Source organism: Poecile atricapillus, chromosome 21, assembly GCF_030490865.1.
Source record: "Poecile atricapillus isolate bPoeAtr1 chromosome 21, bPoeAtr1.hap1, whole genome shotgun sequence".
NCBI lineage: Eukaryota > Metazoa > Chordata > Aves > Passeriformes > Paridae > Poecile > Poecile atricapillus.
The window spans coordinates 4,556,199-4,581,656 of NC_081269.1; the positions used below are offsets into that span (position 1 = coordinate 4,556,199).

Genomic DNA, 25,458 nt, shown 5'->3' on the forward strand with positions numbered 1-25,458 from the left:
TTAAACCAAACATCACACTTTGAGCAAAAGAATAACCACAAAAATGTATTGGAGGAAAGAACAGTCTCAGATCCTCTTTTCCTCTGGGCCACAGGAAGGGTGTGTAGTGGTTGAAGAGAGCATGAAAATAGTTCCATATTCATTAACATGGTGGCAATTCCTTCTCCTCTCTAGAGAGAGCATGCGTGGCAGAAACAACAATCCTCAGTTCTAATGATCATGGGTTAAGTGCCTCTTAAAGTTCAGTGTTTTCACAATACATCTGTGGATAGCAATAGACTTAATCTAGAGAGGTTTGGCCCCTTGACAAATGGTCTCCACAGAGAGCAAAGAGAATCAGGGCACTTAAATTACACCACAGTCACTAATGACATGATTATGGAAGGTGATAATGCAACAAGAATTACTCTCAGCAGCTTCCAGGAGTTCCAGCTCACAGGAACCAAGCCTGTTAGAAAAGAGGCACCCAATTCCTGCTTCACACTGCTACTAGGATGTATCATCTTTTTAAATAGATTAAAAAACCCACAAGACAACAGGGAATAAGCTATTTTAACACAAATAGCTTACTCTCAGCAGGCTTCGTGGTTTGAAGGATTTGTGGTAAATCAGTTTCAGAGCCACAAAAGCATTTCTCAAGCCTGGTCACCTCCTGGCCCTACATTACACACCATGATGTCAACGAACTCAGAGAGGCAGAAGGAACAGCCTGTGTATCTGGCAGAAAAGAGCCTGTGCCAGTGCACAATTCTTATAGGGAACCATACATTAAACCAGTTTTCTTTTTTAAGGTGGAGACTCCACCAGGAAGTTTTGCAGAAAGACACTGAGCCCAAAGCCTGATTTCACCACAATTCTTGTTACTACTGAGACTTTTTAGCACCTCCCCTGCATAGGCCAAAATACCAGATAACATTCATCTGGGCATCAAAACATGGTAACTGAAATATGATTGATCACACCACAGTTTTGCAATCCCACTTTCATATTCTTTTCTCCTAGTCATTAAACTGAACTACTTTATTTTCACACCAGTGACTCGGTTTCCATGTTCTCAATATTTTTTCTTAGTAGGCATATCTTTCTGATATCAAATCATAAGGATCACAAGGATCCTTAAACAAGGATCTTAGAATTGACATAGCCAATTACAGAAACATAGATTGTTTCATGTTTTCCCTCAGTTACTGTAAACTCATGATATTTCTTTTTTTAAAAAGCAAACAAAACTCTCCAGGCCACTGCAAATTTGTGTTGCACTTCCCCCAACTCCCCTCAGTGTCCCTGGTTTGTTTTATGAGATTGTCTCCTGGGGAACATGCTGAAGTTCAAAGCCAGGGAATGTTCCCACTGTAGTCCATGCAAGGAGAGTTTATGGTTGGACTTGATCTCAAACTAAATTATTCTACATATACCAGGAGCAGGATGAACATTTCTATCTACAGCATATGTTTTGTATGAATTAAAGCATTTAAAAAGTGGGATCTTGTGTGCTGATCCTTAGTATCATCCCCAGACACCTTCCTAGGTCACTCATCCAGCCTTCCTCAGGGAATATGGGACATGGTGAGCATCTGTTACTGAGAGTATCAATTATTCTAATCCATTTTGATCATACTTCTTAATGAAATCATAATTTAAACAGAAAGGAATCCCCTTCTTTCCCTCCAGCTCAGATGAGGAACTGCTATCACACATTTTGTCACCAAAAAGAGAAGTTAGGCAGCAAAGCAGTAAGTTTTTCATGCTCTCATTTTAAATCCAAACTTCTCCCAGGTTCTGGGCTTCATGTGAGGAATGACATGCCAGATTATCCTGGAATTTTCACAGGTGATGCTTCACAGACAGGGGTGTTATCCCTGGAGAAAAGCCACGCATGTCACCAGGGTTCTGCTCTGTGGAGTTCATTACCTCATTCCATCCTTGCAGTGGCTGAGGCAGGAAGGAGGATGATGTTCTTTACTCCATTTCTTGTACTCAAGAATGATAAAAACTCTCTGTGGAGCTTAACATCAGCCTTACCATGGGAGTGCAAGGGGCTGGGAAAAGCAAGTTCATGACGAGTTAGTGAATGCACAGCAAAGAGTGCAATGGGAATGAGAAGCTGAGGAAGAATGTCCAAGAGAGAATGCCCCTAAACAAAGCAGTGAAGATAGGCCAAATTCTCACTGTAAATCAATATTGTGGTTGTGCTTTGGTTCTTCTGACTTCAATATCTACCCTGAGATGTCACACAGGCCTCTGTATTTGCTTTTTTTCTAAAAGCAATACATTTAGTTCAACTTGAGTGTAAATCAGAGAAAGAAACCTACAGGGTGATGCTCAGAGAACACTTCTAACAATGAACTTCATCAGAGTTAGACTGCTTTAAGAGTGAAGGAAGCTCCTCATAGGTGCCATCTCAAACAAAAAAGGGCAACACTGCTAGGAGAAAACATTACTTGAGAGATAGGTCTGCTGGCTTAACAGAAGTTAGACTTGAAAAAGTTGTATTTCATTAATTGTTTTCTGAGGACTGCGTGGGAATGTTCCCACATACTTTCAAATCCAAGCCCGGAAGAATTTTAGTAGGGGAGATATAAAAATAAACCAACACAGCACAGAACACACAATTTCAGGGGACAGCACTGTAGCCCTTGAGACAGTATCACAGAACTGGAGGCTAAACACTAACCCTGGCTTTATTCTTTCTAAGTTGTGTCTAAAGTCAAGAGCTGCCTCCAACACCTTCCCTCTGGGAAATTGCTGCAAGCCAGATGAACACAACAGCGCTAAGAAACAACTGAAGGGAAAGCTACTGTCCTCTTTTCCATAAAGAGATGCTTGTGAAGAAAAAATAAAGCTTATTATTGACTTTAAAAGATGAAGTCTGCTTTTATTAGAGACTTGCTGCAGGGTGCACATCATGTGGTGATAACTGCTTTTGTCTTCTGTTCCAAGTAACAAACAATATTATTCCTAAGAAGGAAAACTCCCAACATTATCCCAAACCAAGATCTTCCTGCACATCCAGCATCTACCACAGGATAACTGTAACTGCCTTCCTTGCAGAACCAAAGGCTTAACTCAGCTGCACACCAACATGAGCCAGGTAAGCACAGCAATGGCCATGGACAAACCTTTATCCCTGATTAACAGTGAAAATCACTCTGCAAAGAAATCAGACAGTCTCAGGCAGTCTTTGTAAAATCAAGCTGCAAAATTCATTTGGTCAAGGCCACACAATGAAGTATTTCTTTAGCTTTGCAGACAGGACTAAAGAAAAAACTCACACAATAATGTACTGCCCACAGAAGCCTACAAAAAAATATTAGAATGTACTTTTAAAAATTGATGCTAAATTGAGGCTGCTGCACATATACACAGTGTTTCTCACCATCAGCAACCTTTAGTGAAGTAAATATTTTGGGGTTTGTATACAAATTACGTATGACAACGCAATACTGGGGACTGCAGTGTTAAAGAATTCTGAAGGAAGATGATAGAAACAGCCCAGAAAAGTAAACATGCAAAAATCAATATACAATAATATTTCTATTTCTTTGAAGTGACTGCTTACTGCATACTACAGGAAAATGATTAAAATAAAAAGGTACCTACTGTCTTACCTGGTAACCTTCAGTCTTCTTTTGGCACCATTTCAACAAAGCATTCCTCTTGGAACCCCCATACTCCCGAGCCAGGGCTGCCAGGGGGTCCTTTCTCTCCACACTAAACCAGGGAAGAAAGGAGAAGACAGTAAATACACTTGAAATCTCTTTCATTTTTACCAGTGTGTAAATAATATCTGTAGGTAAAAGCAGAATGGCAGCACAGAATATGAACATAAGCCAAACTGAATTAAGTTTTGGAGCTTGCATTTAGTATTTTCCTTTACATAAGGTCAATTCAGGTGGTGTCACTGCACATGAAAAGCTGAAGAAACAGAACCTGTGGATATCCAGTGGTGTGTGTTTACCAGACATTTCTGCTATTATTTTCATCAGCTTTACTTACACAATTTTTAAGTACCCTCTTTATTTTATATATTGAAAACCAGGATTTACATGTAAAATCTAAAGAAACTGCCTAAAGAATCTCTAACAGTAAATTCACATCCAGCTGAACTGCTGCAAAACAAAGTTCTTGAATAAAATGAAGAACGTGGAAGTGAAGACATTTAAAGGCCAACAATCAAAACACACTGTCTCCACTCTACACAGCTTCTACTGGTGGAAATAACAGTGGAGATCAGAGGAAAATATATGTTTTTTCTCAAGAGAGAATAAAATTATGTGTCCAATTCCCTTCAGCCCTCAAAGCCCCTGATTTTTAGCTCATCACAACATGCAAAATGACAGTAAGATAATGAAGGCTGACCACATGACGGAATTCTTGTGTACAACTCAGTGGCTCCTGAAAGCTTGCTATCCTCATTTCCCATTTTACAGATAACTGTGATCATTACAATCTCAATTTTCATATGTGGATCTAACAGAGCCTGGTAATTCCCAAACACCAGCCAGCAGAGTCTGCTCTGGACACAGGGTTCTCCAGATTAAAATATTTATCTTGGAGCCAGGTAATGCTGTTGGTCTGTCCTGGTTTTCCCAGGAAACTGGGCTGATACCTGAGTTTGCTTTGGGGTTTCAAGCAGCTGGGGGTAGAGGAAAGCATCCTGCTGCTGAAGGCCATCGAGGGTTTGCTGAGGGATTCCAGGGAGGGGCTTTTGCGGAGGTAATGGTCTGGTTTCAGCTCTTCACTTCTCCCCTTCAGAAGGTCTGTGGGAATTTTTTAAAAAAGCTATCAGTTTGCAGCCTGAGGAATTTGATTAATCACTGTCCTGCCACCCCAGCACACAATATGTAGTCTGTTGTTTTGATTCTAAACAAATGTACTCATTTGTTCATTAAACACACATGGGGCTAGGAAACCTTGAGCAGATTAGAGGTGACCACAACAAGGAATGGCTTTGATGATTTCAACAGTACAGACTGCCTGGTTTCCTGTGATTGATACTCCTGCTGGGGGGTAGGGGCCTCAGGTGAATGAAGGGAAATACCAAAATCTACAGTCTTAAAGGTTCAAAAGCTGAGCACCAGATATCTTCACCAGATGATAGAGCAGCCCTAGCACAATGATTTATTTTCTGCCATTAGCAGATCTGTAACAAGAAAGCCTCTTGTCTCCCGAATGCAGCCCAGGGAAAGGCACTTATTCCTCATGATGTCTGGCATCCACTCTGACATAACTTTGAGAAGGCTCAACATACTCACAGCAGATGCATCTATATTTTTCTTACACATATTATGCAATTTATATAATGTATTTATGATATATATTGTTATATAGTCAAAAGAAAATCACTGCATGTCAATACATGAGGTGATGTAACAAGCCAGCACTGCACATCACATTATCAGAAATTACTGAATGTGGAACACAACTTTTTCACCTTTTTCAGTTACATCCTTATGAAAATTATCAATTAATGCCATATCACCGAGGTGTGAATTCCTTCTTATCTCAGCTTCAGCTCCCTCTGATTTATTTCTGGGTGCTAGAAAGTCTAGATGGAGCCAGTAAACCTCTGACTCTCAAAGATCACAGACAAAGCCCAGCTCTGGGTGAAGTAATCCATGCTCCTCTCCAACTATGTAACATTTGGGACATATTAGGGACATCACAGAACCCTGACACTGGTCAGATGGAATCAGACAGAAGATTTTTATTATGGAGACTACTTCACTCTGAATTCCCTTGGGGACAATTTTTGATTCAGTGTTGTTTGCATAGGGCTTGGATCAACTGCCTTCTAGAATGATTTAGATTGGAACCAGAGCTGTTACAACTTTACAGTGAGTAAGCCTTTGCTATGGATTATTGGAAGTAAATTAAATCCAGGTACAAAGAGAAGCTGTAAATACAGGGACTTGTTAGATAAACAGCCGTAAATTTTTACCATACAATGGCCTATAAAATATTTGCTGATTTTAACAGATTTTCACAGAACTCTCTATGGGTAATAATAGAAATTATCCATGGCCTGGAGTTAGATATTTAATGTTAAGGACTGGCATCATATTACACAGCTGATAGATTATTTCACTCTACAGTAAACTGGTAGAGATCAAAAAGGTCTTGTGTTCGGGATCTATACACTCATGCAAGACTTCCTGGAAACCAACTGATACAAGTAAATAAACCCTGTCCACTTCCCTAGACAGAAGCAGACACTTCTGCTTGCTTAGCCAGGTTCTAATTTCTCTTCTGTATTAGCAAACTATTGCAGAAAATCCAGTCCAGCCGTCAAGAAGTTGTGACTGCTTGTTCCTTTTTTTTTTTTTTCTCTTTGGCCCTCCCTGCTGTTTCACTACAGGAATATAATATTTCATCTATCCTTAAAAATTCAAGGATCTGTTGTTACTAACTTTGATTCCAAAGCAACAACTACATTCAGGACCAGATAATCAAAATAAAGGGCCCTAGAGAAAATGGGAAACAAACACTGGTAGAAAAGAATATTAAATGACAAGAGAACAAAAGCAAAGTGTGAAATGAAAACAAACTCATCTCTTGAGAACTCTCAAAACAAACTATTTCCAGCCCAAATATGACTGCTCCTAAAACAGTCACATCAGTATCTGAAATGTTTGATGTATTTCAAATGAAGCTCAATTTAAAAACAAATAAACCCTCACAAGACAGTGCTCTGGGCTTGTTCCAGAGACATACATGTTGAACAAAATCCAACCCTCTCCAGTTCCACAGCGTGGATTAGAGAGGTGCCATTGATACTTTGGAATAAAGAAGGGGAGTTTGTGTTGGCAAACCACAATAAATCAGCTGTTTTTTAGTTATGATCAAGATGGGAATAGAAGCACAACAAAATTAATAAGCTCTGTGAAACAAAGACACTGGAAGCACTTTCCATGTTTCCTTTGAAGAGAAAAAGTGGCTCAAGCAGAGGCCAACATTTAATAACAAGTTTAGTTAATAAAAAGAGGCAGTATTTGTAAATTTATTACAACTTACCTGCCAGAGGGAGGTCTGACAGATCTGCATGTCTGGCAATGCCCTTGCTGGCTGGCTTGGCATTGTTATACACAGAATGTCTCTGTGAAACAAAGGTGCAAAAGCTAATTGAAGAAGTATTGGCCATCATGCTTAAACAGGTGAGCAGAAAGAAGAAGTTTCTGCTATCTCAAGATCACAGAGCACGTAGAGGGATACAGAAACCTTTCAGCAGGGTATCAGCTGGACCTAGAGCTAGGTAAATAATTGTGAAAAATAAAAGGACAAAGGGACAATATTTTATCTGGTAATACATTGTTTCTTGAACTACTTTACACTTCTGTTTTTGTGATTTTTCTCTTGCCAAACACAATTTAGTGTCACAACCAAAAGTAAGTATGCCTGTTCCCAACACTCTGAGTCATATGTCAGGAGGATTCTTGTCTCTGCAGCCCCAGCACCAGTTTTCAATTAATACCCCATCATCAGGCATTAACACACAGCTCCCAGACCTCACTGGATAACTGGGAGCACACATCTTGGAAACTTCAATCCCATGTCTCCCAACTCACGTGCCAGCTCCCTAGTTCAGTGTGATGTTTCTTCTATCTCACTCCCAATAACTGAAACCTCTTTTCTGGTCCATGGTGATAAAAGCTCAGGACTGTATTCCACAGAGTTCACATCCGTCCACTGAGACCTCTAAGCTGAAGTCAAGACAAACTCACTTTGATCCTTTTTGTTAGGACCACAGCATTTGATGTTCCACAACAAACAAACAGATGAGTTTCCCCTTCCCCCTGTCAGCAGATGCTGGAGCCAGCACTGTGTCCACCTCTTTTGAATCCACAAGGACAGAAAAGCTCCTTGTACCTGCATTGGGGAAACAGCAGCTGCTGGGGCTGTCCTCACTGGAATTCCACTGAGAGGGCTCCTGGGCACCTTGTGAACTGGGATATTTTGTCCACTACTACCTGCAAGGAAGAACCATGGAAACATCTCAGTTTCAAACCCAACTATCACTCTCTTGTCAGATCAGGGAACCACTGTGTAGTGACATTCCATATTTATGCACCAAGCACTGACAGAAAATACCCATCCAGAAGCAAGAAACAGAGCCTGCTCATTTTTTTTCTACAAAGTACAATATTCAAATACCTGAGCATCCCAAGTCAAATGACTTTATCAGTGACTTCACAGTGGCTGCAGATTCTGGAGGCGTGGGAGATGCTCTGCTGAGGCAGACCCCTTGCCAGCGGCTGGCTGTGTCTGACTCCAGAGAATCCACCTCTTCAGCTGTCAGCCTGCAAGGCACAAACCACAGCAAAGTCAGGGCCAGCAGGAAGTGCAAGCACAGACTAAAGGTCTTGACTGATGGCAAGGCAAGTAAATCCACCAATGTGCAGGTTGTACTGCAATGCCCAGAGCATGGATCACTCTTAGAATATTCAGGTCCTTTTCTTGCAGTGCCTGGCAAACACTAAATCATTGAGTCTAACAAATGCTTCTGGATTATTAACAATTTCATCCCCATTCCCAAGCCTCACACATGAAGGAGGATTTTCAAAGGGGGAAAAAAAAAAAAAAAGGCAGTTTGATGAGATTTTTGAATAATTATCAATAGTTATTGAAGATGAGCTTTCAATACAGCACAGGTGCCAAGGGGCTACTGTGGCTCTCAGTTTATAATAAGGAAAGTAACCAAAAGGGAAATACACTTCAGAGTAAAAGCTCAACATTTAAAACTTATCAACAGAGACATCTGCTAAATAAGCAAACCCTCAATCACAATTTATAAGCCCTTATACAGGGAATAAAACTCTTAAGTGCTTCGTCCTAGCAGACACAGGAAGGCCAAAATCCAGTGGCTGGAACGAAGACAGATAAACCAAATAGAAAAGGTTTCATGTTTTAACAGGAAGGGGAATGAAGTTACTTCTTTGAAAAGAAATTCTGAAGCCAAGATTAGGTGCTGGATTTACAGGAGTTCAGACAGGAAAGCCCAGCGTTGTGTTAAACATCAAATAAAATCACACAGTGAAAGTTGCTTCTAAGTCAAGTATTTTATATGGTATTGCTTAGTGACTTACCTTTATTTCTTAGGTAGACTTGGAGTGCAATTACCTAGCTTTAGTTTAGGAAAGCTGCAAGTAAATAAAGTCTAGTCATGTAAAAAGAGATTATTTGTACCTCTCTCACCTACTCAGAACCTTCACATGAGCTGCTGAGCAGCAGCATCTGAGCTATCACCACATCTCCCTGTATTTACCATGTTGGATACACACCAAGAGCTACACAAACACAAAACCAGAAATTATTTCATAAGGTGCCTGAAGGACACTATCCAGAAAGTGCTTATGGGGTTGAACAACTTCTGTGAGCTAAAAATAAAAGTCAGAGCCTTTCCTTTCCCTTTAGCCATCAGAAAATGAAAGAGGCTAAAGGGTGACAGTGAATAAGAGAATAAGAGTGACTCAAGTTTCTGTTTCTGGCAGAGCTTAAGAAGGTGCTGTCTTTAAGCAGACTTTTGCTATTTCTTTAATTCAGTGAAGCTCCTTGTGGGCCAGGGGAGCCTGCAAAGGCAGATGGCTGGAGAAAAAGCCATTTCAGTTCCAATCTCATTTAATCCAATAAAGAGGAAAGGCAGACTGGGTAAGATTCACTGAGCTGCGAATGAGCCAGTGTTTGGCTAGCCTTAAGTTCCAGCCTTGACTCCTTGTTCTGTGGTTCATAAAGCATAAACAACAAATCAGCAGGTGACAGCATCTGCACTTGAGTTACACAAACCACAAAAGCTAAACAAGTCCTGCTTCTAGCAAAGTAGGAAGGAAGGATAAATTTCTGCCTCAAGATCCCAAACCACCCAGTGCAATCTATTGCACTTTCAGTCTGGCCTTTGACTGCAAAAGGATGCAAATATGTTAAAGAGAGTAGCTAGACCAGCCCCTGTGCCACAGAAAGAGTCCACTGAGAATTCAGGTGCCATCATTCTGTCTTTATGAGGATTCAAGTGCTAGAGGTACAACCAGTTTCAAATTTTGTTTTTAGGATACTTCCTGTAATCTTCCATCTGTGTATGTGTAATAGGCAGCCTGAAACAACCTCCCTGATTAAATACAATCACAACAGAAAACTGAGGCCTCCCATGCTGCAAACCTTGGCATGAAAGGTAAGAATGATAGTCCTGAGAGCTACTTGCTTCAGCTAAAACAACACATTCCAGCCAACAAGCAATGGAGAGATGAAACTGGTGAGCACTTAACCTTAAAAAGAAAAATCTGTGTGACAGGGGGATGCACGTGTGTGTACAGAGATGGGCTTCTTAAGAGAGAAGCAGAACAGCAAGAGCTTAACTTGCAGTAGCTAATTCAAGGGGACAGAGCACAAATTAGAAAGATTAATGATAAGCCATAACTTCAAATCCAAAATGACTCCTCCTTATGCACAGAATTTCTTCAGCTTCACACATCTTAGGGCATCCAAGAGACTACACAAGTTCTGCTACAAAAAATGAGGGATTTGAACAAAATGTCACCAATTGCTGTATGCTTTCTTGGAAACAAGAATGAATGGTTCACACAGATAAATGCTGCATGTGCAGCTGGCTGAAGTAGAACAGCTCCAGGAGGAAGCAAAGCACTGGAGCCACAAAGGAATTAAAATGTGCAGTCCCTTTCACAAAACCACTGCTGAGTTTCATTCATTCACTGGTGAGAGAAGCAGATGCAGAGAGCTTTTCTCTAACAGCAAGAGTGAGTTTCCTTGTTTTCTAGGTTTGAAATATGTGGACAACTGACTGACAAGGTGCAAGCCTTTCTGGTCTTAATGTACAGATTTCTGGCAAATTCAGCCTTCTCATATTTGTAAAATCTCTAAACTGCTCTGATGACTGTTACAGGAGGTCTAAGACCATAGAACCACATTTTCAGAAATAATGACTCCCCAGTCTCATCTTTGACATAGTTCCTGTCATTGTGACTCCTCCCGAACTCCAAGGCACACAGAGAAGAGACACACGCTGCACAGAATAGAAGAGAGGCCAAGGGCAGGCAGCAAGCAATTCCAAACACTTAAAACATTTATTTGGCACTTCAATGTATATTTCTTAAACATAAAAACCAACATTCAACAGCTGCCAGCACAGCAGAGAAAGGCAACACAAGTGTGCATGTAGGCAAACACTCCAGTAGCACGGCACAAAGGCGGGGGCCACGTCACAGCCAGGACATCCTGTGGAATTCTCCACTAGCTCAGCCTGCTCCCACACCAGGCCCTTGCTAGGTCTTCACATTCAGAAGGACAGAAATCCCACAGCCAAAACACAGAATTCCAGTCCTGGAAGAAATCTTGAGAAGCTCCTGGTAGAGATGGTAATCTCTGAGTTTCTCCTCAGCATCCATGGAAAGCTGTCCAGGCGTCTCTGGCTGCAGAGCTGAACTTCAAGTTCTCCCTGATCATCATATACTTCACCTGAGTTAAAGGCATGAGAACGACTCCTTTCTGAGAGGGTGTTTACTAGGGGCTTGATATGTTCTTTTCCTTTCCTTCTGCTCTCTCCACGTGCAGTTCTTACAGGAGGACAAACCTCGCAGGGAACTTTCTCCAGGAAGGTCACAGCAGGACATGCTCCATGGTTGTCCCTTCCCAGCACCGCCGGGTCGGCCGTGCCACCCAGTGGCGAGTGCCTTGTCAATGCAAGAGGGAAAATCTGAAACCAGCAGAGCATGAGTGAGTAAATCCGTGTTTCCACTCAGTTTTGCTGCTGGATTTCAGTGACCTATCCCCAGGTGTGTGTGTCTGTACAAACCATCTGTTCTCTTACATGTATTTAGACACACAGAGATAGATCACAGAATATAATATTACATGGAGAACTTATGTATATGCCATTAAATTTTATAAATCAGACATACACACTCAGTTTGAGTTTTGCTTAAAGTTAAAATGGCACATTTGAATGCCTGTTTCCAGGAAAATAGCCCCATCCCTCAAAAAAAAAAGCTCTCAGTTATTTCAGATCCCCAAATCTCTGTGATTACTTCTTATGGCTTAGCTGGATTTAGAGTAATTCAGAACTTCTTCTGCCTTCTGGTGTCTTCTGAAGAAAGAAACCTTCTGAAACAAAGAGAGAGGCTCCTGCCCATGGGGAAGAGGTGGACCTGAGCATTCACACTTTGCAACACACTTGAATTTTGAAGGTGCTTTCTTGAATTGAAATTGAATTGAATTGAAACTTCCCTTTTTCAGCTGGGAGTTGAAGGCAAGTCCTGCAGTGTATCACAGGCCTGGCTGTGCCTCCTTTCAGGGCTGTTAGCTGGCAGCGATCAGGCACCTGTGGAGAGACAGACAGCAGTCAGGGAGGTTATGGAAAGTCACACCATGCCCACCCTGAGGTACAGCTCTCTATTTTATATCATCCCATCATCTCTAAATTAGGGAGAGTCAGGGAAACACTAGTGGTGTGGCTAGAACAGCTAAAGAAGTGCCTTAACACTCCACCAATTTGGCTTTGAGATGTGACGAGCAACAACAGTACAAAATACAAAATAAATCTATGTCGCTCAGATAGGAAGAAATTAATTATTTACAACCAGGGAGTCAATGCAGGACAGGCATGGGAGTGTTCCTGGCTTTCCTCTCCTCTGGTCATTTCAGAGTATTCACTCAAAAGGTGTACATGGACCCATCCAGGCTGCTGCAGGCTGCTCTACCTCAGCCAGTTTCAGGGTCCTTGCACTAAAGGGGATGGGATGATCTCATCCAGTGTACAAAGAACCCACCAAGAACTCTCTAACAAACCCAACTCCCCACTCCAAACAATTCTGAGGGGCAAACACTGCTCTGAGAGCCCTGCTCTGGCATCCTCCTATGCTTGCTGTGAGAGCAGAGTGAACTCTCAAACCTCTGTGAGACAGAACAGCTGCAAACGCAGGCACAAATGAGCAGCACATCAGCACATACAGACTGACAGTGGGGTTTAATACACGGAGTACAAGCTCATTTCCAGGAGAAAAGCATGTGACACTGCCATGCTGTGGCATTGGAGACTTTAGAAGGAAAAACAGAAGCATATTAGTGGGATGCATCACAACATTCAGCTTAGGCTTCCATTTGAAGATCTGGTTAATTTTTTTATTATTCTAAGAAGTTGCTCATTTAATTACAGATTTAATTTCTCTAAGTACTACTCCTGGCCCAGCTGTCTTCCCTCCATGTTCTTGGTTCAAATCACATAATGTTTTAGTGCCAAAATCATCTTGAAAATTTGAAGCCAAAGAGTCAAAGCAAGACCTTGAGAACTTTTTCTCATGATCTTATCCTGTCTGGTCTTGAAAACCTCCAAGGATGGAGACTATTTAACTTCAATCTCCACTACCTGTGAGGAGACAGCTACACAACAGTAGATTGGAAGGTTCTGCATTTTACTGCAGAGAAATAACATTAATTAGGATGTAAAATATCATAGAAGACTGCCTGAAGCACAGGTTAATCAATTTGTAGTTTGAACCAGTGCCAACTTGGGACAAGTTAACTCCTTTTTCCCTTATTCCATTTGGTTGATACTTGTCCAACCTCCCCCCAACATTCTTAGTCATAGAATTAGACATTTAATCTGTGTTAAAGATGCCTTTGGGAGGCTCTTACCTTCATTCAGTTGAACTTTGATGACCTCATCAGGATTTTTTCTGCAAGTTCTTTGGCTGTTCCTAAACCAAAAATGACTTTTTGTCTGATTAGAGGAACGTAACGGTGAAATCAAACTTCGAGGCAGGAACTCAGGCAGCCACAGGCAAACATTAAAATGGCAGGATGTTGTAGGAGATAAACTGGCTTCAAGATGAATTTATGAGGTGGAGTCTAATGACCCTCAAGAGATGGCTGAGATTTTGCCAAAAACCCTTGAGTAGCAAGCTCTTTGGAAGGTACATTTTCCAATAAGAGCTTAAAAATCAGACAGAAAACTTTCACTAGGGACTGTCAGACATTCAGCTGAGCGTGCAGCTGCTCAGCATTAACAAACATGAGGAATATTTTATAGACTCTGTTAAGGTATCATGCTACAAACTGCTTCCACCAGTGCTGAGAACACATCAAAATCACCACAGGCACCAGAACCTACTGCTCATTCGGAGCAGTGACATTTGTGACAAGCTGACAAAGTGACAGCAAAAATACCCCCAGAACTTCCTGGGTGAAGGAAGCTGGTGGAGACAGAGACCTCAGGAATTCAAAAATATCTGGAAATGTAGAACTGGCTCTCAGCAGGAGCTTTGGTGACTTGAGGAATTTGTTTCATAGGTCGGTAGAGCTTTAAAATTCCAGTATTTAGCTGCTGATCACTGGTTTGTTTAGACAGGGACTTCCAAAGGCTTCATTATGTTTCCCATGCTACCCAGTACAGACACTTTGCACACTCTGAGAGTCAAATTAATTATCCTGACAGATGCAGAATTTGTTTTCATTACCTGCCTTTGAAAGAGAATCAATATTGCTCTCTGCAGACGGCATATCTGGCTCCATGACCAAGGCAATACTCAAAGCAAGCTACACAGAGAGCCAACATGACACAGAGACAGACACATCCATGTGTGTGTGACACAGAGGGAGACACAAAGCCAAAACTGACTCCATTAAATACATGACTGAACACTTCCTCCTGGAACTACAGCTGTATGGATTCTGGGGCTCCAATTTAAAAAGGAGTATTTGCAGCTCAGGCTTCTTATACCAAAGAGCTGATAGTGTTCCTTGTAGATGGAAGATAAATATTCCAGTTTGCAAATTAGCAAGTCATCTTCTATTCATTTGGTATTGACAAATATATCTGAAAAGCCAAAATAATACAGAGGGAAAGCTATGAGCATATGATTCCCCACCCTCACACAGGAACCTTGCTTTCAACAAGAGAAATTTCATTAAGAACAAATTAGGAATGGAAACAGGGCCCAGAACCTTAAATACTGTCTGGTAATCATTTTGTCTGTACATAGTCTGTAACAGCTTTTCTTTGCATCCACTTGGGACTCTGCTAATGAAACTGGAGCCCAAAAACATTCCTTTATTTTCTGAAAATAACTTCTTCTGTTTGTTCAATCCAGACATTCTGATCCATACACCTCCACAAAAAAAGCTCTCCCATGATTTTAGTCCCTTCTACTGTACAATTGCTGTGAAACTCCTGAGTGAAAAACTGTGAGCAAATAAGTGCAATGCAGAGCTGGACTGTTATTTCACCTGAAAGAAATTACAGGATTCTCCCTGTTCCTGTGGCCATTCTGCCAATGGCTGTGAATTTACCAGGAGAGAGATTAAAAGGCAAAATCTAGAGGGGTAAAATTAATTTGACACATATTTCTGATGAACAGATAACTGCTTGTGTTACTTTGTCTTTCTTCATTGACTTCCTTCAGGTTAAGAAGTTCTCTTCTGGAATATCTGTACCCCAACCAATCTTTCCACAGATGGTTTAATACATCTGCATGGAATATCTGTGCCCAACCAACCCTTCCACAGATGGTTGAATACAGCTGCACAGAGTTATAAAGGCATCACCATATTAAGAGCAAAGCTATCAGAGGATATTGGCAATTGTTACTACTTAATATTTGCTGATTAAAACCTTCATGGCTTAGCTGACAGAACTAGACTGCCAAAAAGAAAAAAGAACAGAAACATCTTAGAATAAGAGACAACAAAATCTGCCAGAAGAGTTACAGACGAGATGCACATCCAAGCCAGCAAATAGTTACTGACAAAACTCTGCTTGCATGCGTGTTAGCAGGCACACAGATCAAGCCTTGGCTTTGGAAAATGGTAAACAACCAACCTGTTGCTGCCCTTCACTTCATCCAGCTCCTTCTGCAGTCTGGCACTCTTCTCCTCCTCCTCCTGCAGCTTCCTCTTCACCACACGGAGCTCCTGCTGAGCTTCACACTTAATGTCATTGGCTACAACCACTGCAGTCTGCAGGTCAGCCTGGAAACGCCTCCACTCCTCTGTGTCCTCCTGGAAGGAGCAATTAGAACCCCAAATTGTTGTAAAAACACACCCATTCCAATGATCACAAGCAACCAGGATTTCCCCACAATTTTAAGGTGGTGCCAGGTCAAACTAAACACTCGCCTCTTTATACTACCAAAAATTTTGCCTAAGAAACTCATGCTAAGCTTTCCACTCCAGTACTGCCAAGAAGTCCAAAGTGAAGAGAATGAAGACTTAAAGGGTACAGAAAGAATTTCTGCTCTTTGTTCTAGGAAAACACAATGCCAGTATCGCAATAACAGCTCAGCTTAGCTTTGTCTTGGAACTTAAATCTTACCTTCATTTGCTTAGTGAGAGCCTTCAGCTGCCTCTCTGTATCTTGTTTTTGTTCTTCCAGCTTCATTGCTTTACCTAGGAAATGTAAAAAGATTATTAAACACATAAGGGCAACAGTGGAAGTGAGGAAGGGAGAGCAGAGCAGCTGATTCGGTTTTGCTTCTGGTAATGCCACTAAAGTAGACTGAACCGAACTAAGACACTGTCAATGATCAGGAATGGAACTAACAGTAGATCTGGTACTTAAACATCTCTAAAATATCTCATTATTTTCAGGTATTAAACCAGACTGAAATTTAAATAATCCCCCGTGGATTCACTTACTCAGCACACCCATCCCGAGGGATCACTGATGTGTGGAACAGCCACTGGTTCCACCAGGTGGCAGCTCCCTGTCCACAGCAGCCTCAACTTTACTGCTCTTCCCAGTGCTTTGCCCTAGAAACTCTAATAAAAGTCCAGTAAGTCCAATTTCTGGAACGGGCAATACTTCCTTCACTGAAGAATGAGGCTGGGAGATGGTCTCTAATATTCCATCTATAGCATTCTCTGTTAAAACAGTACTTTTATGCATGAACAGAGGGAATATCCAAAACTGGAATATTTGTAAAGGACAGACCTCCTCCCACCTGTGCAACCCCCTCCAAATAAATTCAAATTCACTTAAATCCTTTTTTCCAGCTCCACCTACTTTCTAGGTCACTGATGAGCTGGTTATTGTGGAGTTTGATAGCACGATGTTGTTCCACCTGGTCTTCCAACTCAAAAATGGTCTCTTTCAGGTTTTTGATATCTGCTTCATTCTCTGATGTCTTCTCCTGCAACTTCTGGCTGGTTCTGCTCAGTTGCTCAGCCTGTCGGTCACACACCTCCTTCAGCTGACCATACTCATTCTCAGCCTGGGAGGGAGGAAAAAAGCTGCAAGTTTGTCTTTATTTCTTAGGAGATCTCACTCATTAGAGACTTTACTGGGCACCTTGTGGATTTAAGCACTGTGTACACACAGTTTCAATGAAAATGAGAGTCTCAGGAAGCAGAGATGAGCGATGAATGTCAGGTTTTTTTCCTGGCAATAAAGATAATACAAGATGCTGCAAAGGAAATTAAATTTTCTATATGATGACCACAATTCCTAACCAATGTCTGCAGTTAATGAACAGGGAGGAATTATATTCCCAGAAAGTTCCACATCTATTTCTGTAGCACATTATGAAAGTGATATCACTATCTCAGGGCCAAGGCTGATGATCCACATTAACAATTTGCTGCTTTTACCATGTGCATTCTCAATGGACTGTGAAAACACACACAGCAGAGCCAGCTACTGCAGATAAGTGTATTTCTGGATATGAGACATCTGGAATCACTGAAGGAGGACTCTGCTGCACTTCAGTTTGTTGGCTCAGCCCACTGATCAATGCTTCCAGGTTTGAGGAGAGCTCCCTGACTATAAACAAGTTATGGAAAAGGTGCAGGCTGCCAATTCAGTGAGAAGCACTGGCACAGCCTCACACTGCAGGGCAGCCTTACAGAAGCCTGTGGTCTTGTCTGGGTGTCACAAATAGCCAATGATTCAAAACAGCTTAATTCGAGGGAAGGGACGAGTAAAAAGAGGGTAATCTGTGGTTTCCAAACCAAACAATAAAAAGTTTGGTAGAGTCTGAGCACTCAGCAGTTTTTTACTTATTCTTCGTGAACTGCAGCTCCAGAAGGCACATGGGAGCTTCCTCTACTAACTGCATTTGCTGTGGTCACCTATTTCAGCTGAAAGGACATCTGGATTTTCTAAATCACTCAAACCATGGAGGCGCTTTTTGGCAATGCTCTCTTCCTCTGCAGCCAATTTTATCATTCCTCTCATGCTCCCTTCCCCATACAGGAAAGGCTGCATACTCTCACTCCTTCCACAGCACCAGGACATAATCACTGCTTCTGCTTTATTAACACTTGTTGAATGACAACTCACACTGCAGCTCCTCTGAACAGCCAGGGCCACACAGAAAACAGGGACAGTAACTTGCTTAAGCTTGTTTGGAGCAAAGCTGTGAACTCACAAATGAGGTAGATTGTTCTAAAATATTTTTTCTGTTACTTTACCTATCCCAAAACAGAGTGTTCCCTTTTTTTTTTTTTTTTGGTAAAAATATCTGTTCTATGGAAATGATCTCATCTGAAGATTGACTGTGCATCATCAGCCATGTTGCTGCCCCTATCAGCTTCCTTGAGCATTAACTCATGTCCTTGTGTTTGCATGACCAATGACACCTATACTCCACTGCTAATTAATTGTGATTCATTATTCAGAATTCATTTTTCACAGCTAACTATTTATGCCTTTCTTCTCATCTGATTAGCAAGTGACTATTACACTATTTGTTCACGTCATATCAAAGTGACTTTTTATTGATCTGCTCTTTGCTCCAATTCTAATTCTATTTACTAAAAGAGATACTATATATTACTACAGAAGGTATTAGGATGAAATAGTTATGAATTTATAAATACAGATATGCTAATATATATTTCTGAGAAAATATGAATATATCAGCAGAAACTGAGACAATATCATATAATCCCAGCTTCTATTCAGACCTAATCATATAATTTAAATCCTGGAAACTTACAATCAATGGCTCAATAACAATGTAAAGACCAACCTATTTATAAAAGGATATTTTATTTAAAGCTGTTACTTCTTTACCTTAGAGAGCAGCCCCTGAATGTGCTTCAGATCACCATTTGCCTTCAGCAGCTCTTGTTTCAGCTCAGTGCAAGAGGCTTCTAATTGAGCTTTTTCTGCATGGGCTACTTTGAGCATCTCCTGCACCTCAGAGTTGTCAGAGGTGCAGCCCATCACATTGATTTCTGCAGCCTTTTGTTTCTCATTCTCCAGTTGACTTTTGAGAGAGCCATTCTCAATTTTCAGACCTTCCAAGGCAATTTTACAGTCCTCCAGACTTTTTGTCACTGTGCTGTTGCTCTGCTGTTCCCCTTCCAGAAGTTTAAGCAGCTTCTCATTTTCTTCTCTCAGGCTTTTTATCACCTGCTGGGCATCCTGATGCTCCCTTTCTAAGCTTCGCAAGCTGCTGGTCAACTGTTGCTGAATGTTGAGTAGTTTCTCTCTTTCAAATTGTGCTTTTTCAAGAACTTCTGCACATTTCTGTTCCAGTTCGAGGATCTTCCCCTCTTGAGCTTCATTCTTGGATCTCTCTTGGAGGAGAGTCATGAGCTTCTCATTTTCCTGGCTCAGCTGCTCGGCTCTATCTCTGTGCTGACGGAAGGAAGTCTCCAGGAGAGCTTTCTCTTCCACCAGTTTCTCATTTTCTGTTGTCAGCTCCTGCACCATTTGCTGCTGATCCGACAGCTCCTGCAAAGTGGCCTGCAGCTCTTCTGCTGTGCTGTGGTGGTTCTCCTCCATCTTTTGTATTCTTTCTGTAAGAGATGCAACAGAGAGGTCACTAATATTGTTTGGAGAACTCCCTGCAGTGGAGCACTTGGAGCCTTTGAAGTGGTTGCTGCTGGCAGATGCGGGCCTGGAAGGTACATCTGCTATGTGCTCGAAGTCGGACGCGTCGGGTGACAGGGAGGCTTTGGTGACATCGCTGCTGGAAGAGCCAGAATTGCGCAGGGCGCCCCCGTTCACGTGCTGCCTGTGCTCCTCCGCTTCTCCCCTCGATACGTTCTGGGATGGGCTTCCAAAACTCGACTCTTGAGTAGTTGGGGTTGGGAGGCTGCTGTTGCCTCCACTGCTTGTGGTTGTGTCTGAGAGAGGGGAGTTCTCCAGATAAAGCAATTTTTCTTTCAAAGCACGGTTTTCTTCTCCCAGGCTAGCAAGCTCTTTTTGGAACGTCCTGTTTTTCTCCTGAAGGGTTCTTATTAATGGATCTATGTCAACAGGTGATACTGTTTCTAAATTTTGGTTGGAAGCACCCATTCCGTCAGCATTGAGTGACCCTTTCTCTTTGCATTTCTTCAACTCACAACGAAGTCTGGTAATTTCTGAATCTTTCGTCTTTGCTTCTGCCAGGAGTTCTTTAACCTGAGATTCCAGAACAGCCTTGTCACCAGTTTCATTCTCTTGCTTGGATTTGCTGGTGGGGCGCACGTGTTTGGTAGGAGTTGGTGCAGCAGAAGAGGTGGGGCTGGGCTGTGTTTTCCTGGTGTTGGTTTGACCACGCAGCACAGCTCTCTCCCTGGACACGGATGAGGACAATTCCCGGGGTGCTGGGATCCCTGTGCGCTTCGCAGCCGAAACTGCTCCTTGAGGAACAAAGGGTGAAGCAAATTTGAGTTACTGCATGAAGAAAACAAGTTTCACATCAACAATGCTGCAGCCTAGAGCAGTCCTGGAAAAAAACACCTGAGTGTTTTTGAATAGGTTTAGTCATGACTGATTGTGTGGATTCATGTTTCAAAGGCTTGTATTATTCTGCATTTCTTCTTTTCCCATCCCCTGCTAAGAACACAGCCTGGTAAACTTTTTCCCAGTGTAATAACATAATATGTAAATATTGTAATACATGAGCTACAACCCCTATTAATTATACTGATGTGAAGATATAAGGATATTAATTATTTGAAATAAATGTTCTTCACACTACTTTTTAAAATGCTGTATGTAATCCTAATAATTTCTGGGGAACTGTTCAGTAACTTAAGAAAAGATACTACCTTTGAAAAAAATGTATTTTTATCATACATTAAACTATTTACATTATACTCTATTTAAGCAGATCATCACAAAAGAAGGACTGAAACATTTATGTTGAGCACAGATTCAGTGAAATATAAAATTCTCCTGGCACTTCCAACACTAAGACAATTGTGTTGCTGCAGCTTCTTGCACAGATGGATGAGAGATTTTCCAAGTTCTAAATTCCCATCCTCTTATGGAAGAGGAGCAAAAGGAGGTTAGAGAGTTGATGCTGTTCTGCTTGGTTCTTGGCTGGATTTTTTCCCCACCAACCAACAATGCAAAGCATTATGTGATTACAAGGGAAATTAAGTTATGAGTTGTTGATTTCCATCTTTCAAAGCTCTCTTGAAACACAGGACCCCGGGCACTGAAGAAACTTAAATAAGAGACATGTGAAGCATGGTAGTTGTAACAAGCTGGTTAAAGAAAAGAAGCTGTTTCAAAGGGAAGGTATGACATGCCACTACAAATGACAACACCATGAATTTAAGAAAATCCTCCTGAAAATTCAGGACCTTATTAAAAAGGAAAAGCCATAAATTACAGGACCATAAAGTGTGGGGATAGAGCACAATGAGGAGATGTTGTCCAACATAGCCACATAAACAGGATGCAAGAGTGAGTTATGCAAACAGAAAGGGCTAGTGAGCCAGTGTTTGCAACAAAAACAACTTCCAGAAGGACTCTGGGGGATGAAATCCTAGAACAAATTCAATCTCCCCACATTTTGGAGGCTCTCTGCCGACACACATGTGCAGCATTCACAGAAAATCAGAGCATTAAGAGCAAAGGGGAGCAGATTCCCTGCCTTACACAGCAACCTCATCACCCTCCCACAGCCTGCAGTGGTGCGGGGCAGGAAGGGTTAACATTAACACCACCCCATTTGCTCAGCATCTCTTTTGAAGAATGCACTGGGTTTATAAAGCCCACACAAACAGGAGCCCCTCCTCCTCCTCCCCCCCCAAACACACACACACTCTGCACCCCGAGACAAAGAGCAGCTGAAGAAAAGCCCCCTGAACCCGGCCAGCGCTGGCAGGAGAGCACAGAGAGCCTCTGTCATGGCAGGGGCACGGTGAGGCCGAACACAAAGGCTCCAGTGTTTTTGGGAAGAGATCCAGGGACAGCCAGGCCCACACAGCTTCATTCAGACACCTACAGCTGGAGGGGACAGCACAGCTCCGGGATCTCCGCTGGAAAACACCACAAAAGCGGAGATGGGAATTCTCCTTGTCAGAGCCAAAGGCTCATGGATCATCCCCATTCCCAACACAACTGCCAGCATCTGGCAGCTGTAAAATGCATCCAGAGTGAGATCAGCACAGGAGCAAAGCTCATGGTGTTCCATGCAGCCAACACTAGGAGATGAAGGACAGGAGGAAAACAGGAGGAAAAAATGAAAGGTCCATGATGTGATGTGACTTCCAGCAGAGAAATCCCAAGGACCCAGGACAGCCCCTCCCTGCTCAGAGAGAGGCACAGGTGAACCCCTGGTGGGAAAGCACTTGAATGGATCCTGACCATGGAGCAGGACGAGTGTCCAGCACACTGAAGCAGTTTTCACACAAGCTGGAACAATATTACAGTTCTAAGACATAAAATCTACATTACAAATGATCAGAAATATTCTTGAATGGAGCCTAAGGGGTGGCTGAAAGGTTTTTCTACCTTTCACACAGAATTTTATGACAAAAGCAAGTGCTCTGAAAAACATTTTTCATGCCCAAACCAGTTCAATAACATGACTGTCAACTGGTCAGCACATGACTAAGCAGTATTCTATAAATAGTGGGTGATATTCTGTATATTACAAGAAATAATGAGGCAATTACACATTAGTACAAATTGCTTGGCACTAAGGAAACCACCTTTTCCTAGGAGACACTCTGCACTTGTAGTGATGCCAGCACGTTTCTAATCACCATCAGATGACAACTGCAACCTGATCCTGAACAATGGAAGACATATGCATAAGGATAACAATTAATGATATTTAACTGGGATTATCTGTACTCCACCAGTTTGCCAACCAGTGCAAGCCTTGAGCTTACTCAATGTGCTTCACGTGTTTTGCAAGACTCCATGCTCTGCTGACTTGTTCTGTCATAAATCACAAAGCATTTGCTAGCCATCAATAACCATTAACCAACCTGGTTTTTTCACAGTGTAAAAACACATATGTTTTCTCCACTCCACTCTCCACAAGCACCACACAACACTAAAAAGTCACAAGCAACCCCCAAAAAAGAAAAAGTTCTAAGTGCATGTGTTGATCACAAAACACCAAACCAAGTATAAACACTACTTTAAAATCTATTTTATGGGCAACCACCTCCCAATGACCTTGGAATTGAGCAGTGCAGTGGTTGCCAGTGACTGCCAATGCCACAGCCCCAGGCTCCATAGGCAGGAACTGCATTGAGGGCTGTGCAAGTCCCCCTGGTGACCCAATTAAGTGGCCCCAGTGTGGTGATGGGCTGTGGGAGACTCCAGACAGACAAGTGCCTCCCAGGCTGCTGCATCCAATACATGGATATACTGATAATACTGACTTAAGCTGCTGCTTTCAGTGGTTGGAATCACACAGAACTTCATTGCTTGGCAAGTGCTGCTGGTTTGGAGCAGGGGAGAGAAAAACAACCAGCCCTGAATCTCAGTGGAGGTCACCTCATCACTGTGTTCCTCACCTGGGTGCCCAGTAAAAACTTCTCCATTTTCAGCTGTACTTCTCAGGTGTGAGGCATTAAACTGCAACAATAGATAGAACTTATAATTCTCTAAGTGCTTTAACATTAACAGCTATTTAACTCAAATTCTCTGAAACACATAATTAAGTTACAGGACAGGGAAGCAACGAGAAATGGAACGCTTCACCCAAGGTCACACTAAATCAGGATTAGGACCAGGGTTTGTACCCTGCTGTGCAGCTTTCCACAGCCAGGGAGCACCACCTGACTTCCCACTGGTGTCAAAAGCCAAAGTATCACTTTAATGAGATAAAAGTTGGCCCCAATGATCTTTTGACATTTTAATCCCATTTTCAACACAGCTACAAAGTTTCTCGCAGAAGCATCAGGATTACTCCTCAGTTTTTCCACATTAGAATCTATTTCTGATCTGACCTCTCAGCACCTGCCATAGGGACATCCACAACCAGGAGAAAATGGATTATAGAATGGAGGAAAATATTTCTGAGTCCTCCAAGGTGAAACACACAGGATTGTTGTTCAGAAGTAACATCCAGGCAGCACAGCCAATGCAATTACAGTGGTATCAGGGTAAGGGGAAGTAGGAAGCAAACATTTTACTAGTCATTGGGGACACGTGTGAGATTATGGAAAGAAGATTCAATATATTTATCTGCCTCCACATTCCATGTGCTCTGAGATAGCACATATCACTGCAGTAAAGCCTCAGCTTTGAATTTACATTCATTTTATTAGACCTTTAATTATACTAACAGTTCAAACACCTGCTTCACCAGTCCCAGAGCAGAGGAATAATCCCACTTGGGAAGTGACAACATTTGACTACATAAACACCTTTAAAAATGTTCTAATTTCTGCCTTGAATCTATTTTTTAGTACTGGAGTCAATACAAAATTATTTGCCTCTGGCCTTTGTCCCATTTGTGTCCCACAACCTGCCCTTTTCTTAATCCTTGCCTCCATCAACATATTAATAACCCAAAGGTTAATGCCATGGCTTTCTGCTGCTCCACAGTGGAGTTAACAGGGAATGTTCCATTTACTACCTTATTCCTCAATTTTAGTCCTGTCATCTGTTAAGCAAACAACAATAAAAATACAGTTTCTCCTTCGACATATTCAAAATTCCATGTCAGTAATTCACTGTTCCATAGTTTCAGTAGGCACTAAGCCTCCTGCGATGTGATTTAAGCACTGATCACAGAGTCATCTCACAAAGCATTTCAGTCATGTAAGACTAGAACACAGAGACAGATGCAGCTTTGGTGTGATGTTTTTAAACAATGGATACCTTATTTGAATTGCAAGGACAGGATAACTAACAAAGCTATTCATAGCACTCTGTAATGTTCAGTCATACATTTCAGAAAGGCAAACTGTTGCCTGCAGACAAGTTTGTCCTCTCACGAGGGATGTTACAGCTCTCAGTCAAGCTCCTGCTCTTGCAACAAATCAACAATTTCACTGTCCCGTGGCTGTCATCCCTAAATCCACCTCAGAAAGGACAGCAAAACAAGAGATTGCAATAAGAAATTAAGGATTAACTCAAAGCTTCCCTGGCAACAGAAGACTGAGGTGGTTCTGTCATTCTGGAAATCTGTTCTCATGTGCCAGGATATTTTAATAAAATTTCCCATCTAAACAGAACTCCTGAGCCTTAGATAAAGAAGTGGTTCCTTGAGGGAAAGGTCAGTATAAATCAAGTGGGCTGGAAGCATTTAGCACCATGGCTAAGTAAAG

The 25,458-nt window shown here is 41.9% G+C and overlaps 1 protein-coding gene across 5 annotated transcripts in view; it reads right to left on the reverse strand.

The window, feature by feature from the left end:
* The window catches only part of SPECC1 (sperm antigen with calponin homology and coiled-coil domains 1), a 74,792-nt gene that overhangs the window by 14,596 nt on the left and 34,738 nt on the right, over positions 1-25,458 (reverse strand). For 3 of the 5 annotated variants that reach the window (XM_058854406.1, XM_058854407.1, XM_058854408.1), the window contains 9 exons: positions 19,013-20,571; positions 17,003-17,210; positions 16,313-16,386; positions 15,821-15,999; positions 8,152-8,297; positions 7,867-7,967; positions 7,015-7,096; positions 4,610-4,760; positions 3,609-3,711 (listed from right to left, as the gene is read on the reverse strand). In XM_058854406.1, the coding sequence (XP_058710389.1) occupies positions 3,609-3,711; positions 4,610-4,760; positions 7,015-7,096; positions 7,867-7,967; positions 8,152-8,297; positions 15,821-15,999; positions 16,313-16,386; positions 17,003-17,210; positions 19,013-20,571 (2,603 nt within the window). Of the gene's footprint in view, positions 1-3,608; positions 3,712-4,609; positions 4,761-7,014; positions 7,097-7,866; positions 7,968-8,151; positions 8,298-10,861; positions 12,326-13,638; positions 13,701-15,820; positions 16,000-16,312; positions 16,387-17,002; positions 17,211-19,012; positions 20,572-25,458 lie in introns of those variants that run through there. The other 2 variants (XM_058854409.1, XM_058854410.1) reach the window with 2 other exon arrangements.